At 37.6% G+C, this 17,346-nt stretch overlaps 1 protein-coding gene across 1 annotated transcript; it reads left to right on the top strand.

The window, feature by feature from the left end:
* The first annotated feature begins 94 nt into the window (after window positions 1–94).
* Window positions 95–16,904, top strand: LOC145611893 (galacturonokinase-like). Its single transcript, XM_081667276.1, has 14 exons — window positions 95–249; window positions 991–1,104; window positions 1,398–1,469; window positions 2,464–2,507; window positions 2,698–2,851; window positions 4,553–4,618; window positions 6,209–6,288; window positions 7,462–7,561; window positions 14,633–14,799; window positions 15,117–15,157; window positions 15,254–15,282; window positions 16,028–16,097; window positions 16,210–16,299; window positions 16,521–16,904. Exons 1-14 carry the CDS (start codon window positions 217–219, stop codon window positions 16,772–16,774), a joined length of 1,314 nt encoding a protein of 437 aa, XP_081523402.1. The 5' UTR covers window positions 95–216; the 3' UTR covers window positions 16,775–16,904.
* Window positions 16,905–17,346: the final 442 nt, after the last annotated feature.

Genomic DNA, 17,346 nt, shown 5'->3' with positions numbered 1-17,346 from the left:
CGCTTCGATAATCCATTTAATTTCTCCCCTCCAAAAAAAAAAAAAAAAAAAAAAAAAAAAAACCCTCCAAATTAGTAGTTGGATCACAGATTACTGGAAAATTGACCTATGAACTGATTTCCCAGCTTCACCAAACTGATATACACTCTCCTAGTTTATTAAAACTGGGTTTTTCATTCTTTTCAATTACAATTTTATTCCTTTTGCATTCTGAAAATGGTTGGATATTCATGGCCTTCCGATTCAGAGGTAAGAATCCCATTTTTTACTTTTTCCAAAATTATGTCTTTTTATTAATGTTTGAATATTTTCTTGCTTATTTTACATAAGTACAATTTTATTCATTAACCATTAATTTGATAATTATGTCTGCTCATTTCCCAAGCTATAACGATCTGATTTCAAGTGGGTGTTAAGTGTTCACTTTGAATTTTTATACTCCCTCCGTCCCAAAAAGAATGACCCATTTGGGTTGATTACGCGAGTATTAAGGAAGTTAAGTAAAAAGAAGTAAAAGTATATTAGAAAGATAAATTTACATGGGGTTTGTAAAAAAATAGAGAGAGAAAGTAATAAAATAACATGGAAAATCAAATTTTTATATGGGGAAGCTAATTTTGCACAAATATTGTAGCAAATTGGGGGGTGTTTTAATGCAAATGGGTCATTCTTTTTGGGACAAAGTCTTGGCCAAATGGGTCGTTCTTTTTGAGACGGAGAGAGTAATACAATTACTGAGATTAACATTTTGGGAATTGGGTTTTTGTTTTTGTTTTTACATTTATTTTCATGTCATGTCATTCATTTAATGTTCAATGTAGCTGAAAAAAATGATGATGAGTAGATTACATAATGTAGAAAATGATGATGATGATGATGAGTAGATTATACAATATATACATATATATTTTTTATTATTTTTAATTTTTATTTGTGTGTGTATACTATTATTGCAAATCTGTGTATTAAGCTTAAAAGTTTATACTGTAGTTGAATGAGTTAAAGAAGGAAGTAGCTGAAATAGCTAAAAGAACTACCGAGGAGGTCAGGGTGGTTGTCTCTCCATACAGGATTTGTCCTTTAGGAGCACACATTGATCATCAGGTAATGAATTCGGTTTCGTCTTGTTTGTAATGATGGCTAACATGCTCCTTACTAATCAGAGTACACTATTGTATATTTGTATATTACTATATTTGAGTGTGTGATGTTGGAAGAACTCATTGATCTAATTACTAATTTCTTGTTGCTTTGATACAACACAACAACAAAGCCTTAGTCCCAAATGATTTGGGGTTGTTTCTTGTTGCTTTGATATTACTGATTATTAGTTAGTGGTTGCTGCTGTTTTGATGTAATGATTTTAGTTCTTCTGTTTGCTGATCTATTGTTATTAGGGTGGAGCTGTTTCGGCTATGACGATAAACAAGGGAGTTGTTCTTGCGTTTGTTCCTTCTGGCAACCCTGAGGTATATTGCTCGTTTCTTTGATTTTGGGTTAGGGAATTTTTGAGTGTCGTGCATTTTCACAAATTTAAGCTACTATTGTGTTTGACTGGGGGAGAGGATGAGTGAATTCGAGAGACTTTAATTAATCAGATTAGAACTTACCGAGATTGTAAAACGTGCTGATAGGATATAGAAAAGAGCTGAGCTTAGTGTCACGAGTGACTGAAAGGGCTCAGAATAGTGGACTTTTGGTGGAATCTAGTAACAGTAGGAATCTAAAGAGGGTTTATGTATATATGGTCCCCCACTACTCCAGTGTATATCTGAGGGAGAATGGTAAATGCCCTATCATGGCAGCATCATTAATAATCCTAGTCCTAGGGTGTTTGAGATTTTACAATGTTAAGCAGAGGTTTAGAATATTTTGTGTTTGCCTTGCATTTTCCTCCTCTAGTGTGTTATATGGGGAGGCTAAAATGTTGTACTTTTGAGGATTCATAGTAAAAATGTGCTAGATCTGGCGTGCCTTTAGTGAGCCCTATAATAACCAGCGTTATTCTCACCCTTGACTTCTAATGCTTACTTCATTCTACAGTGTATTAGACTTTGGACCTCAAAGAAATTAAGTACCTGGCAAACTTTGGCTTTGTGAAAGAATTCTACCTATTTTATCCTCTAGGTTCTGCTGTTGCATGAGAATTTTGCTTGTTTTTCCTTTAATTCTTTATTTCTCTGCTCTCAATATAACCCATGTGATTGTTATTTGTTAAAGAGTGTTTAGAAGTTAATGGTATTAGTTATAGCAAGAAGCTGCACCTTTCCCATAAACTTAAATACTTATCGAGTTATTAGATGGGTGACCTCCAATGAATTTTCCTGGGTGTGCATAAATGAAGATGTTAAGAGTACTTGTGTTGGTTTGTATGCTAGTCTTCAATATTACATGTGATATCTAGTAGTATAACCATAAGCAATGTTTCTCTCTGTCTCATCATTGAGGATACATTTCATGCAGATGGTGTTGCATTCTGCACAGTTTGGAGGAGAAGTAAAGTTCAGGTAAGAACCAGAAAGCATACATATGCCATATCCTTGTATTTTTATCACCTGCATGGTTATTTTCCATTTTCCCTTGCTTCTATCATATAATATAAATTCTTGGAAACCTTATCTTCTTTAATTGCTCCTATTATGTCCCATAACTTGTCTTGTAATCTTGATTATCTACTAAGATCTAATTTTCTTGCAGAGTTGATGAAAGTCACCATCCTAAAAAGGCTGCAAAGGCAAATGAAAGTACTAAATCCAATGGCTCAACTAAATTGGAAGAAGAGTGTTGTTGGGGAAGATACGCAAAAGGGGCTGTCTATGCATTAAATAGTAAAGGGAATGTTCTCAGTCAGGTTAGAGATGCTTCTAATGCTCTGCATGAAGCTTAGGTCTCATGTGTTATAGGTCTTTGATTTGAAATTATCATGTGCTCCTTTTAAATTTTCATTGTCAATTTTTGTTTTGAAGTAACGATTTCCTTCCCCCCCCCCCCCCCCTCTCCTTCTCATGTAAGTTTATTCGACTCCTCATCTAGTTATAATTATCTCTTTTAACCTTCGTTCCTGGCTTTGCCCTTGTTCATAACATTTTTAATTAATCATATTTCATTATGAGTTAGTATAGATATATACTCGCAGAATATGTTAATGTGGTCATGGTGACTATTTTCATTTTCTGAATTCCACTATGCTGGTATAATGCCAAAGATATGCTTCTGATTGATTAGCTTGTATATATACTCAGCTTTCTTCACGCTAAAGATTATTGATTTATGCATACACCGCTCAAAACCACTCAAATATATTGGAAGGGGGGGGGGGGGGGGGGGGCTAGAAGCGTGGCATATGATGCACTTTGTGGATTATTATTCAGTTACACCCCATGCTTAACCTTCGGACCAAAAGTTCATGTTCATAGCTTTGTTCCAGACAAAGGTCACATTTCTGGAAACTGTCAGCCAATGCTGGTCTGAACAGTATATGAAATATGGCACCTGAGGGACCTTAAGGCACTGATGCTCAAGGTTCAGAAGATGATTGCCTTGTGATGCCTGGCATAACAGATGTGCCTATTGAAATTAATGTCTTCATGATGTTTTATAATAGTGCATTTCACTAGTATTAGCATTCTATTTTACAGAGTACTTAAGAAATAATCTGGTAATATGATGCTGTATAATGAAAAATATAGCTTATTTCATAATAAGTGACTGAAATCTATCTCTCTTTATATTCTTTATATTTAAAGTGCTTTGTTGCACCAAGGTGTGTCCCTTTGCCTCTTGAGCCTTGGCTTTAGAATATCTGATGGTCTCAATGTGCCTCATACTTTTCAAACTCTGGCCTGAGGGTGTTCTTTCTTTATTGCTGACTAACACTAGCAAAGTAGCAAGTGTTTGCTCTATTTTTATAGCCATTTTTTAGACATGCTGACATGTTCTGTCTGCAGCTATCTTCAATAAGCCATATCCTGTAAATTTCTTGCTCTCTCATAATAAGTCTTCTTTCTTGGTTTGGGTGTTGAGGTGCTTCCTGTCATGAGGTGTAAAATGAAGATCTAGGATTTCCAAAGGATATGCACATTTGCACAATATAAGGATATTTATACAAGAAACCAGCCCAGGGCAAAACCATGCATTTTATGACAATAATTTTATTACTAAATACAAGAAATTTGACTCTTTTCTCTCTGGAGTCTGAGCATCAACTCCTGGAGTCCTGGTACTATGCGGACTATGAATATCTATACACTATACTATCAAGAATTAGGAAGGATAGGCTATGTTCTCCCTTGATTCACTTTAACCTATTATGTGTCTAAATTCTGAACTCCCTATATTTCAATATTTGTACCTTTTTGTTCCATGTGACTTATGAGGTACTACACAATCAAACTATTTTATTTACATTTCTTCCCACTTTGGTCATGCACATACACATACACATACACATCCATGTTCCAAGGTTTTCAACATATATCCATATATGTCAATCAACAATACTTTCAAGAAACCAATTCCTGCTGACTAGTGCAGGCTGTTTGTGATGTTTCAGGGTATTATTGGGTTGATCAGTGGTTCTTCGGGCCTTGACAGCTCAGGCCTCAGCTCTTCTGCTGCTGTAAGTTTGAAGCTTACTGAGTTCTATGTGCTGAACTAATTGTTAAATGATTGATTATGGAATTGTTACTCTGAAATCAATAACTAGTTTTCCAGTTGCTGGTAGTATCCCTAGAGACTTAGATCAATTCCCCTCCAAAAAAAAAAAAAAAAAAAAAAGAAACTTAGATTAATTTATTTAACAACGGTTCTAGACGAATTAACTAGACCAATTCAAGATGAGGTTCCATGGTGTATGCTGTTCGCAGATGATATCGTTTTGGTGGATGAGACTAAGGATGGGGTTAATGTCAAGTTGGAGCAATGGAGGCAAAGGTTGGAATCTAGAGGGTTTAAGCTAAGTCGGAGTAAGACTGAATATTTGGTATGTCGTTTTGGCACTCAGAGGGGGACAAGCAATGAAGTGGTGAGTTTGGATGGAAAGGATTTGACCATGAGTGAATGTTTTAAGTACCTAGGGTCGATCATCCAGAAGAATGGTGACATTGATCAAGACGTGACCCACAGGATTAAGTCAGGGTGGCTTAAATGGAGAGCGGCCACGGGAGTGCTATGCGACCGCAGCATTCCCTTAAAGTTGAAGGGAAAATTCTACAGGACTGCCATAAGACCAGTGTTGCTCTATGGTACAGAATGTTGGGCTTCTAAGAAAGAGCATATTAAAAAGATGGAGGTTACGGAAATGCGCATGTTAAGGTGGATGTGTGGAAACACTTTAAGAGATAGAATCAGAAATGAGGTTATTCGCAAGAAAGTAGGTGTGGCGGGCATTGTAGATAAATTAAGGGAAAATCGTCTGCGTTGGTTTGGACATGTAAGACGGAGACCCGAGGGTGCACCGGTGCGAAGAGTGGAAGAGTGGGACCATGGAGGGATTAAACGAGGAAGAGGGAGACCAAAGATGACTTGGTTGGAAGGAGTGAGGAAGGATATGAAGTGCATGGATTTACGTGAGGATGAAGTTTTGGATCGTAAGGGATGGAGGAGAAAGATTTATGTTGATGACTACACGGAATAATCAAATTTGGTTCATGTTAGCCGACCCCACTTTTGGGATTAAGGCTTTGATTGATTGATTGATTGATTGATACTGTTAGAAAAATTCTGCAAATATCTGATTCAATCATATTATAATATGCTATTCCTTTGGCATTTCAGCTAATTCTCTTCCATGTCCATGGGTATCAGTTAACTTGTCGTTTTGACAAATGTGCTCATTTATTAAAAAAAAAACTGTTTAGCTGATGATATCCGGTTATACAGGTAATTAAAAACTCAAAAAATTAAGAACTTTGAGCAAGGATCTTTTTGGTTATTGTAGGAGTTATTGGCATCAGTTAATGTTCCCTAAAAATAGTTTGTGGGAAATTTTTTGATAAAATGCTGTTTTAATGAAAATGTTGAAGGATTCTTGACTCACGCATACTCAGACATGCTTATCAGTTATCAGCATATGCAGACACTTGTCTAGTTTTAGAATGTCATTTCTTTAATCTGTACAGCAGTCACTGATTAGTGATACTTGATTTTAAATTGAGACGAGCTTTTGGGTTGTTTACTACATTGATTGATTACAACATGCTGAATTCAGGTTGGAGTTGCTTACTTGTTGGCTCTGGAACATGCAAATAATATATCAGTATCTCCAACAGAAAACATTGAGTATGATCGGTAAGCTCATATGCTAAAAAAAGCTACTGTAGTTAGGATCATGATTATTGATTTTTATTGTCTCCAAGTGTCAATGTTGACTACTACGAAGTAGTTTTTTTGGTAATAAGTTGCAAGTTCGATTATAATATTGAAAATTATGAGGAATTAACTTTTTACCAGATTTTGTCACAAATATGGTTCTATTACTTATTTTTATCAATTTAATTGTCAAATTGGTCATCTCAAGCTAGAGAATCTCAATGCAGTCAAGGGTCTATCTATCAAATTTGTGTTATATCATTTGTTTTCTTAAGGGTTTGTTTACTTCATCTTATTTAATAATTTCAGATAAAATCAATTCACACAAAATTATTTTAGACAAAATAAGTTAAAACGCAAAGAAAATAAGTTCAGATAGAATAAAATAAGTTCATTACTTCATACATATAAATAATTTCAGGCAAAATCAGATGAACCAAACAGAGCCTAAACCATTATGGGAGAGGTGTTATCTCTCTGTCTCCATTACATGTTGTAAGAAATTAAAAAACTTTTTATTTCCGTATGAAATTCTGATTAAACTCATGGGATACCTTGGCATGTCACCTGACTCTTTTATATGAGTTAAAACACAGTTGCACGAGGACTAAAATTTATTTTGAATTCTTGACCTCCTCTTTGGCTGTTCCATGGTCAAGATAGGAAGTTCCTTGTGCTTGAAAATTCTAATTTTGGTACTGGCTAGTGATATTTTTTTGACGGGTGATTAGTGATGTTGTTAAGCATAGATGTAAGCCTTTGAGTGATGCTATTCTTTCTTTATTGTAGTGTATACTAAGATGGATCAGAATTTGTGCAAAATTTTGGACTACTGGGGAGCAGTAAGCTAAGAAGAGCTCCTCAGAATAGCTTAGGAGCAAGTGTAACTTGTAGGTTCTACAGGACAATATATAATTTTGAAACTCTGTTCCTGCATTCGTTTGCTAATACAGGAGAGCAAGATGAGCTTCATGAATAATTTTACAAACCAAAGTTTCTCTATATCTAGAATGGATGTTACAAGCCTTTTTTTTGGGTAGGGGTAGGGTGGTGAAAGTGGAGTGGCTTTTCTTGATTCATCAAAAATTATTGTGGATTGTTGTGCATCTCTCCTAGTGTCAAACTTTGAAGGTCATATTCTTTCACTTGTAGGCTGATTGAAAATGAATATCTAGGCTTGAACAATGGCATATTGGATCAATCTGCAATATTACTTTCAAGACAGGGTTGTCTAACCTTCATGGACTGCAAGGTACTTTCATATTATTCAATACTCTCATAATCTCATCATTAGCTTGCTCTCTAATGTTAGAACATATAAGCTGCAGCGCACTTGCATGCTTGGAGCCTATGTTACTCAGACTTTGATTCTTGTGTCAGTAAATGTCGAATGACTCATCCATCATATGAAAAAATTCCAAATTGAGATGTTGTTTTCTATACCCACGTCATAAGGTTGAGCCATGCCTTTAAACAGTCAATTTATTAGATCACAACTTCCACTGATTTCATAAAATAAAGCTACACCACGGACATTTATGACAATATATAATGGTCATATATGGTTCTAAACAGCATTATATGACCTAGAGATGTATCCTCTAGGATCTCAACACTTTTCGCCACCGGGCCACGTAACCTCTGAAATTCCTCAAAAAGCGTGGATAATAGCCTTCAATTTTAGAACTTTTTGTCCTTTTTACGCCCGGAAATAAAAATTGCTGAGATGTTTACCATGGTCCCTAATGTCCTCCAGGAGCCCATTTGGGTAGATAAAACCATCCAATATGCCTTTAAATAGTCAAATTACCCGATTACAACTTGCATTGATTTCATTAAATCAAACTACACCACGGACATTTATGACAACATATAATGGTCATATATGGTTCTAAACGGCATTATATGACCTAGAGTTTTATCCCCTAGGATCTTAACACTTTTCGCCACCGGGCCCGGTAACCTATGAAATTCCTCAAAAAAACGTAGATAATAGCCTTCAATTTTGGAATTTTTAAACCTTTTTTCTCCCGGAAATAAAAATTGCCGAGATTTTTACCATGGTCCCTAATATCCTTCGGAAGCCCATTTTGGTGGATAAAACCATCCAATATACCTTAAAAAAGTCAATTTACCCGTTTACAACTTGCACTGATTTCATAAAATAAAGCTACACCACGGACATTTATGACAACATATAATGGTCATATATGGTTCTAAACGGCATTATATGTTCTTGAGATGTATCCCCTAGAATCTCAACATTTTAACCTCCAAAATTCCTCAAAAAGCGTGGATAATAGCCTCCAATTTTGGAATTTTTTAGACCTTTTTTCGCTCGAAAATAAAAATTTCTGAGATGTTTACCATGATCTCTAATATCCTCCGGGAGCCCATTTGGGTGGATAAAACCATCCAATATGCCTTTAAACAGTCAATTTTCCCGGTTACAACTTACACTGATTTCATAAAATCAAGCTACACCACGGACATTTATGACAACATATTATGGTCATATATAGTTCCAAACGGCATTGTATGACCTTGAGATTTATCCCCTAGGATCTCAACGCTTTTCGCCACCGGGTCCCTAACCTCCAAAATTCCTAAAAAGCGTGGATAATAGCCTTCAATTTTGGAACTTTTTGACCTTTTTTCTCCCGGAAATAAAAATTGCCGAGATGTTTAGCATGGTCCCTTATACCGTCCGGGAGCCCATTTGGGTGGATAAAACCATCCAATATGCATTTAAACAGTCAATTTACCAGATTACAACTTGTACTGATTTCATAAAATCAAGCTACACCACTGACATTTATGACAACATATAATGGTCTTATATTGTTCCAAATGGCATTATATAACCTAGAGATTTATCCCCTAGGATCTCAACACTTTTCGCCACCGGGCCCCGTAACCTCTGAAATTCCTCAAAAAAGCATGGATAATAACCTTTAATTTTGGAATTTATTTGACCATTTTTCGCCAGGAAATAAAATTGCGGAGATGTTTACCATGGTCCCTAATACTCTCCGGGAGCCCATTTGGGTAGATAAAACTGTTCAATATGCCTTTAAATAGTCAACTTATCCGATTACAACTTGCACTGATTTTTTAAAATCTAGCTACACCATGGACATTTATGACAACATATAATGGTCATATATGGTTCCAAACGGCATTATATGACCTAGAAATGTATTCCCTAGGATCTCAACACTTTTCGCCACCGAACCCCGTAACCTCCGAAATTCCTCAAAAAGCGTGGATAATCGCCTTCAATTTTGGAAATTTTTTACCTCTTTTCGCCCGGGAATAAAAAATGCCATAGTTTTACCATGGTCCCTAATACCTTCTGGGAGCCCATTTGGGTGGATAAAACCGTCCAATATGCCTTTAAACTGTCAATTTACCAGATTACAACTTGTACTAATTTCAGAAAATCAAGCTACACCACGGACATTTATGACAACATATAATGGTCATATATAACTCCGCCAGTGGGTTTCCCGCTGCCAGTCCCAAGCCTGGATAAAGGAGGAGGGTTACGGTAGGCCAGTGACAGCCAGTATAAAACTTCGTCACATCCCATGACATGAGCCAAACAGATATTTTCGTGGGGGCGTTCCCTACTCAGCGACGCGCTGCACTTCCTAGACCCGGGTGTAGTGATAAGTATGCAAGGGTTGCTAGGTCGTCGCCCAGAAGCGACGCGCCACATTGCCCGAGTGTGGTGTCAAATGAGCAAGGGCGTGCCATTGGGGCGTTCCCTACTGAGCGACGCGCTGCACTTCCCAGACCCGGGTGCAGTGATAAGTATGTAAGGGTTGCTAGGTCGTCGCCCAGAAGCGACGCGCCATATTGCCCAATTGTGGTGTCAAATAATCAAGGACTTGGAGTTGGGATCAGGAGGGAGCGTGGGAGAAAAGAATTTAGTTTGCGGATTGGTTCTTGGAATGTGGGGTCTCTTACGGGAAAATCAGCAGAATTGGTAGAAGTAATGAAAAGACGACGCGTGAACATCATGTGCCTCCAAGAGACAAGATGGACAGGAGAAGGAGCTCGAGGCTTGGTTTTGGGGTATAAGGTATGGTATGTTGGGCAAGAAACGAGCCACAGAACAAGGAATGGTGGAGCTAGGAACGGAGTTGGTGTGGTTCTCGATGAGAGGTTGGCAAAAGAGGTGATCGAGGTCTATCGGAAGAACGATAGGTTGATAAGGCTGAAGTTGCTATGTGGCAAGGAGATTGTGAATGTTATCAGTGCTTATGCTCCCCAAGTGGGTTTAGATGCAGAAGAGAAACGACAATTTTGGGAGGACCTAGACGAGGTGGTGCAGGGTGTCCACCACTCAGAGAAGTTATATATTGGAGGGGATCTAAATGGGCACGTTGGGGCGAGCCGAGATGGCTATGAGAGTGTCCATGGAGGCTTTGGGTATGGGCAGAGGGACGCCGGTGGTGAAGCTATTATGGATTTTGCCCAATCATATGATTTAATTTTGGCTAATACTTGGTTTAAGAAGAGGGATTCACACTTGATAACTTTTCGGAATGGAGCAAATGCAACTCAAATAGACTTCCTGCTCACAAGGAGCATAGATAGACAAAGTTGCATAAACTGTAAGGTTATCCCAGGGGAGAGTGTGGTCACCCAACACCGGCTATTGGTAATGACTATTCGTCTGAAAGAGAAGGCGAAGAAAAAAAGTTAGACAAGAAGAACCAAGGATAAGATGGTGGACCCTAAGGGATGCAAAAGCTAAGGTTTTTACAGAAAAGGTAATTGAAGAAGCGGATTGGGATGGAGAGGTGGATCCGGACATGACCTGGTTACGAATGAAGAACTGTTTCCTAAGAGTGGCCAAAGAGGTCTTAGGGGAAGTAAGGGGAAGAACTTCGGTACAGAGAGATACTTCGTGGTGGAATGAAGAGGTGAAAGCAGTAATTAAGCAAAAAAGGGAATGCTATCAAGCCTTAGGAAAATGTAGGAGTGATGAAACCTTTGCAGCGTATAAGGAGGCTAAGAGTAAGGCAAAGGCAGCTGTTCGCCAAGCAAAAGAAAAGGCATATCAGGAGGTTTATGAAAAGCTTGATTCCAAGGAGGGAGAAAGGATCATTTATAAGATGGCAAAGAGAAGACAAGAGGCAAGGAAGGATATTGGCATGGTGAAGTGTGTCAAAGATAAGAACCAAATGGTCCTAGTGCAAGAGGAGGGCATCAAGGACAGGTGGAAGGGGTACTTCGATGAATTATTTAATGGAAGTAATGGAGTTGTGATAGGAGATACCTCTATGAGTGATGAAGAAATCAACATGGAGTATGTGCGAAGGATTAGGAGAGTAGAGGTGGAGATTGCACTGAGGAAGATGAAACCTAAGAAGGCGGTTGGCCCTGATGGGGTACCGATAGAGGTGTGGAGGTGTTTGGGTAAGATTGGTATTGATTGGTTAACAAACCTTTTCAACAAGATATGGACGGCTACAAGGATCCCACAAGATTGGAGGAAGAGCACCTTGGTCCCGGTTTATAAAAACAAAGGAGACGCTCAAGATTGTTCTAACTATCGAGGAATTAAGCTTATGAGCCATACTATGAAGTTGTGGGAAAGGGTGATTGAACAAAGGTTGAGGGCATGCACAAGCATTTCAGATAACCAATTTGGTTTTATGCCTGGGAGATCTACTATGGAGGCAATCCATTTGATAAGACAAATGATGGAGTTTTATAGGGTAAAGAAGAAAGATCTTCATATGGTCTTTATTGATTTAGAGAAGGCATATGACAAGGTGCCAAGAGAGATACTTTGGTGGGCAATGTTGAAGAAAGGTATCCCACGAAGGTATGTAGACCTAGTTAAGGATATGTATCGGGATGTGTCAACAAATGTGAGGACATGCGGAGGGTTGACAAAAGATTTCCCTATTACAATCGGATTGCATCAAGGGTCTGCATTAAGCCCTTTTCTTTTTGCAACGGTTCTAGACGAATTAACTAGACCAATTCAAGATGAGGTTCCATGGTGTATGCTGTTCGCAGATGATATCGTTTTGGTGGATGAGACTAAGGATGGGGTTAATGTCAAGTTGGAGCAATGGAGGCAAAGGTTGGAATCTAGAGGGTTTAAGCTAAGTCGGAGTAAGACTGAATATTTGGTATGTCGTTTTGGCACTCAGAGGGGGACAAGCAATGAAGTGGTGAGTTTGGATGGAAAGGATTTGACCATGAGTGAATGTTTTAAGTACCTAGGGTCGATCATCCAGAAGAATGGTGACATTGATCAAGACGTGACCCACAGGATTAAGTCAGGGTGGCTTAAATGGAGAGCGGCCACGGGAGTGCTATGCGACCGCAGCATTCCCTTAAAGTTGAAGGGAAAATTCTACAGGACTGCCATAAGACCAGTGTTGCTCTATGGTACAGAATGTTGGGCTTCTAAGAAAGAGCATATTAAAAAGATGGAGGTTACGGAAATGCGCATGTTAAGGTGGATGTGTGGAAACACTTTAAGAGATAGAATCAGAAATGAGGTTATTCGCAAGAAAGTAGGTGTGGCGGGCATTGTAGATAAATTAAGGGAAAATCGTCTGCGTTGGTTTGGACATGTAAGACGGAGACCCGAGGGTGCACCGGTGCGAAGAGTGGAAGAGTGGGACCATGGAGGGATTAAACGAGGAAGAGGGAGACCAAAGATGACTTGGTTGGAAGGAGTGAGGAAGGATATGAAGTGCATGGATTTACGTGAGGATGAAGTTTTGGATCGTAAGGGATGGAGGAGAAAGATTTATGTTGATGACTACACGGAATAATCAAATTTGGTTCATGTTAGCCGACCCCACTTTTGGGATTAAGGCTTTGATTGATTGATTGATTGATTGATTGATAATGGTCATATATGATTCCAAATGGCATTATATGACCTTGATATATATTCCCTAGGATCTCAACGCTTTTCGCCACCGGGTCCCATAACCTCCAAATTTCCTTAAAAAGCGTGGATTATAGCCTTCAGTTTTGAAATTTCTAGACCTTTTTTCTTCCGGAAATAAAAATTGCTGAGATGTTTACTATGGTCCCTAATACCCTCTGGGAGCCCATTTGGGTGGATAAAACCATCCAATATGCCTTTAAGCAGTCAATTTACTTTATTAAAACTTGCATTGATTCATAATATCAAGCTACACCACGGACATTTATGACAACATATAATGGTCATATATGGTTCTAAACGGCATTATATGACCTAGAGATGTATCCCCTAGGATCTCAACACTTTTCGCCACCGGGCCCCGTAACCTCCGAAATCCCTCAAAAAGCGTGGATAATAGCCTTCAATTTAGGAATTTTTTGACCTTATTACGCTCGGAAATAAAAATTGCCGAAATGTTTACTATGGTCCCTAGTGCTTTCCGGGAGCCCATTTGGGTGGATAAAACCATCCAACATGCCTTTAAATAGTCAATTTACCCGATTACAACTTGCACTGATTTCGTTTAATCAAACTACACCACGGACATTTATGACAATATATAATGGTCATATATGGTTCCAAACGACATTGTATGGCCTTGAGATGTATCCCCTAGGATCTCAACACTTTTCGCCACCGGGCCCCGTAACCTCCAAAATTTCTATAAAGCGTGGATAATAGCCTTCAATTTTGGAACTTTTTGACCTTTTTTCTCCCGAAAATAAAATTGCCGAGATGTTTACCATGGTCCCTAATACCGTCCGGGAGCCCATTTGGGTGGATAGAACCATCCAATATGCATTTAAACAGTCAATTTACCAGATTACAACTTGTACTGATTTCATAAAATCAAGCTACACCACGGACATTTATGACAACATATAATGGTCTTATATTGTTCCAAAATTTATTATATGACCCCGAGATGTATCAATCTAGGTTTTGTAATATCTTGAAACACTGAGTTTGAGCAACAAGCTTAAGCCCTGGTTTTTCCTTCTGGTGTGAGTTTAGCATATAGCCACCAATTTTAAAAATATTTTACATGTAATTGTCATATTCTCTTGTATCCTTGGTCTGCAGTATATAAATACCTTCTTTTTTTCCTTTCAAATTCACACACTCAATTATGTTGGTATTCAAGTTGCCAAAGAAACACTGTTGTACCTTGTACACTTTTTCAATGTATAAAATTTGTAGAGGCTGCAATACTCATTTAAGGGAATTTCAATAGAAAGACTAGTAAATGTTCCCTGGGTTATTCTTTTTCAATTCTTTTTCTTCTTTGGATTATTATCGATGCATTAATCTTTCTCCTAAACTGTTCCCTGGGTTCAATACTCATTTGTACAGACCAAAGAATACAAGCTCGTAAATTTGAAAGAGAATGACATAGATGGAGTGCAGAAATCATACAAGATATTGTTGGCATGTTCCGGCTTGAAGCATGCTTTGACTAGTGGCGTTGGGTATAATCGCCGAGTTGCTGAATGTCAAGAGGCAGCAAGAGCTCTCCTAGAGTGAGGATTTATTCTTCTATGATGTTATTCATCATTGTTCCCCTTCATTGTTTTGCATTTCACCACCTTTTTCATGATTATTTGAGTACTCCTTAAAAGAGAATGTCTTTTTATGCTTTTTGTTTAGTTATTGAGAAGATTTTGTTAATTACTCTATTCATTAGATAGATAAAATACTTGCAGGTTATTATTCAGAAAAGAGATTGGATGAGTTTATAATGGCATTGGATGCTTACTTTGCCATACAAAGCTTACTGTCAGTTGTGCCTGTATATACATGAACACATTAGTAACCCTCACTTGTTTGACCATTGCAGTGCTGCTGGGAAGCATGAAGTAGAGGCTGTTCTATCCAATGGTCAGGATCTGCTCATATTGCTGATCTAAAGTATTCTACTACCTTTGTTGTTGACCTTATCAGTAATTCTAATGCTTGGTTATCTTGCTCGAACAGTTGAACAGGACGTTTATGAAGCTCACAAGGTAGTCAGTCTTATCTACAATCTACTATGATACTGTTTATCTAGTCCTGGTGAAATATACTGTACTGTGCAAAAGGCATGAAAGACAAGTTATTAGTTAAAAAAGAACTTTACTGATACAGTGATACAGTCTACAGCTACAGGCAATATCTGCTTAGCATATCTTTTCAATACTGAGTGATGGAAATGGTGGTCATGAATCATGATTGTTGTCATTTTATGTTTTCATAGTTGTCGTATTTCTCCATTAGTAAGCAAATATCCTCTGAATAGTAGGATTGTGGGAACGGCGAGAAACTTTTAAGGGAGATAACTTGGTCTCATGTTTTATACAATCATCTGGATAGGCATTAGCTATGCCTTTGGTGTGTTGGATTGAGGAAGTGGTATCACATTTTTCCACTAAAATTTTGTCACAGCTTGCTAAGTTCTGCTATTAATTTGGGTCACTGCTTGCAGTTTCTTCAACAAGGTTACGTTCACAGTTATCCATAGGCATATTGAAGTTTTAACTGTAAAGTGTAATCCCTTGCCAGTAGCTATTTTCTTTATTACCTATGATCTCTGCAAATGAAAATCTTCTTTGTCATCTATTTTCTCCTTTATACTAATTTATTATATCACTGCAACATCTACCGAGTTTAGGTGTTTGACATTCTGGATTACCACACAAAGATTTTCAAGTCTTTCATGAACTACAGAAAATACTATATGCTATTATATTATCTTGTTCTTATTGATTATAGGACAAGCTAGAACCTCTTCTTGCTCGTAGAGCAGAGCATTATTTCTCAGAGAATACGCGTGTGAGGAAAGGTAATCCTCAAATCGCAACTTGCTTCATGTTATAACAGTTGTTTCATTTATTTCCAGTTTGTTCCATGCATTAGAACTAATTTAGCCTATATTTAACATTGATTTGATTCAGGAATTGAAGCATGGGCTTCGGGTAGGATGGATGATTTTGGAAAATTGATTACTGCCTCTGGTCAAAGTTCAATACAGAATTATGAATGTGGTATGCATCATATCATTATTTTCCCTCTCTTTCAAGGTCATTGATGATAAATTCAAAGCTGTTATCCTACCCATAACAATTGCTGTGTTTTAGTTTATAATCTGAATATAATTTTCTTAAGATTTTGATTGCTCATATATATGATTTGTTGAGTTTGTTCCGTCATAATGCATTGAAGCATATTCTGACTCACTCTTGTCATGATTCTCCCATAATCTCAGGGTGTAAACCTCTGATAGAACTTTATGAAGTCCTCCTGAGAGCTCCTGGTGTATTAGGAGCCAGGTTCAGTGGTGCTGGTTTCCGAGGATGCTGCATTGCATTAGTCAATGCAGATCTTGCATCAGAAGCTGCTTCGTTCGTGAAAAGGGAGTACAGCAAGCTTCAGCCAGAATTGGTCAGTAAGATCGACCAAGGAGCTGCAGTATTGATTTGTGAATCGGCGGATGGTGCTCGTGTAATTGCTGCCCCTTAACTTGATAATACTACTTCATTCTGTACAAGTCTTGTTGACTCAATCTGCTTAATTCATTAATTAGTTTATTGTATCTATTCATATGTAGCTGAATGATATATCATTTTTTAAGAAAGCGAACCACAATCTTCTTCCCTTTCCTTGGGAAAAACCTTGTAGTACTATGATTAATAAAATAACCTCTATTTCTTTTTACCTGGTACATTTTGAATTTTACGATATCTAATGCACTTCTTTGACCACAAATTTGTTTAATTTGAAATTCAATAAATAAAAAATAAAAAAAAAAGACATTTTGAAAATACATTTCAATGCATTTTATACTTTATAATAGTGTATTTCATGGGAAATTTTTACCTTTATGATTTTCCTAGGAATTAAGGGTCTGTTCACTTTAGCTTAATTTCAGCTCACTTTAGTTCAGTTCTTAATTTCCTTATCTCATAAACAATTCAGTTCAACTCGGCTCAGTTTAGTTCAGTTCAGCTTAGCTCATTTTTATGTTATGTGGCTAGATGCAACATGCTGACAATAAATATTAAATTTGGCTGGAGGTTAGGCCTTAGGGAGGG

This window comes from Chenopodium album, chromosome 24 (assembly GCF_948465745.1).
Source record: "Chenopodium album chromosome 24, dcCheAlbu1.1, whole genome shotgun sequence".
NCBI classification, from domain to species: Eukaryota; Viridiplantae; Streptophyta; class Magnoliopsida; order Caryophyllales; family Amaranthaceae; genus Chenopodium; species Chenopodium album.
Note: the sequence above shows the minus strand (reverse complement) of the source record. Positions and strands in the feature narration are given on the sequence as shown.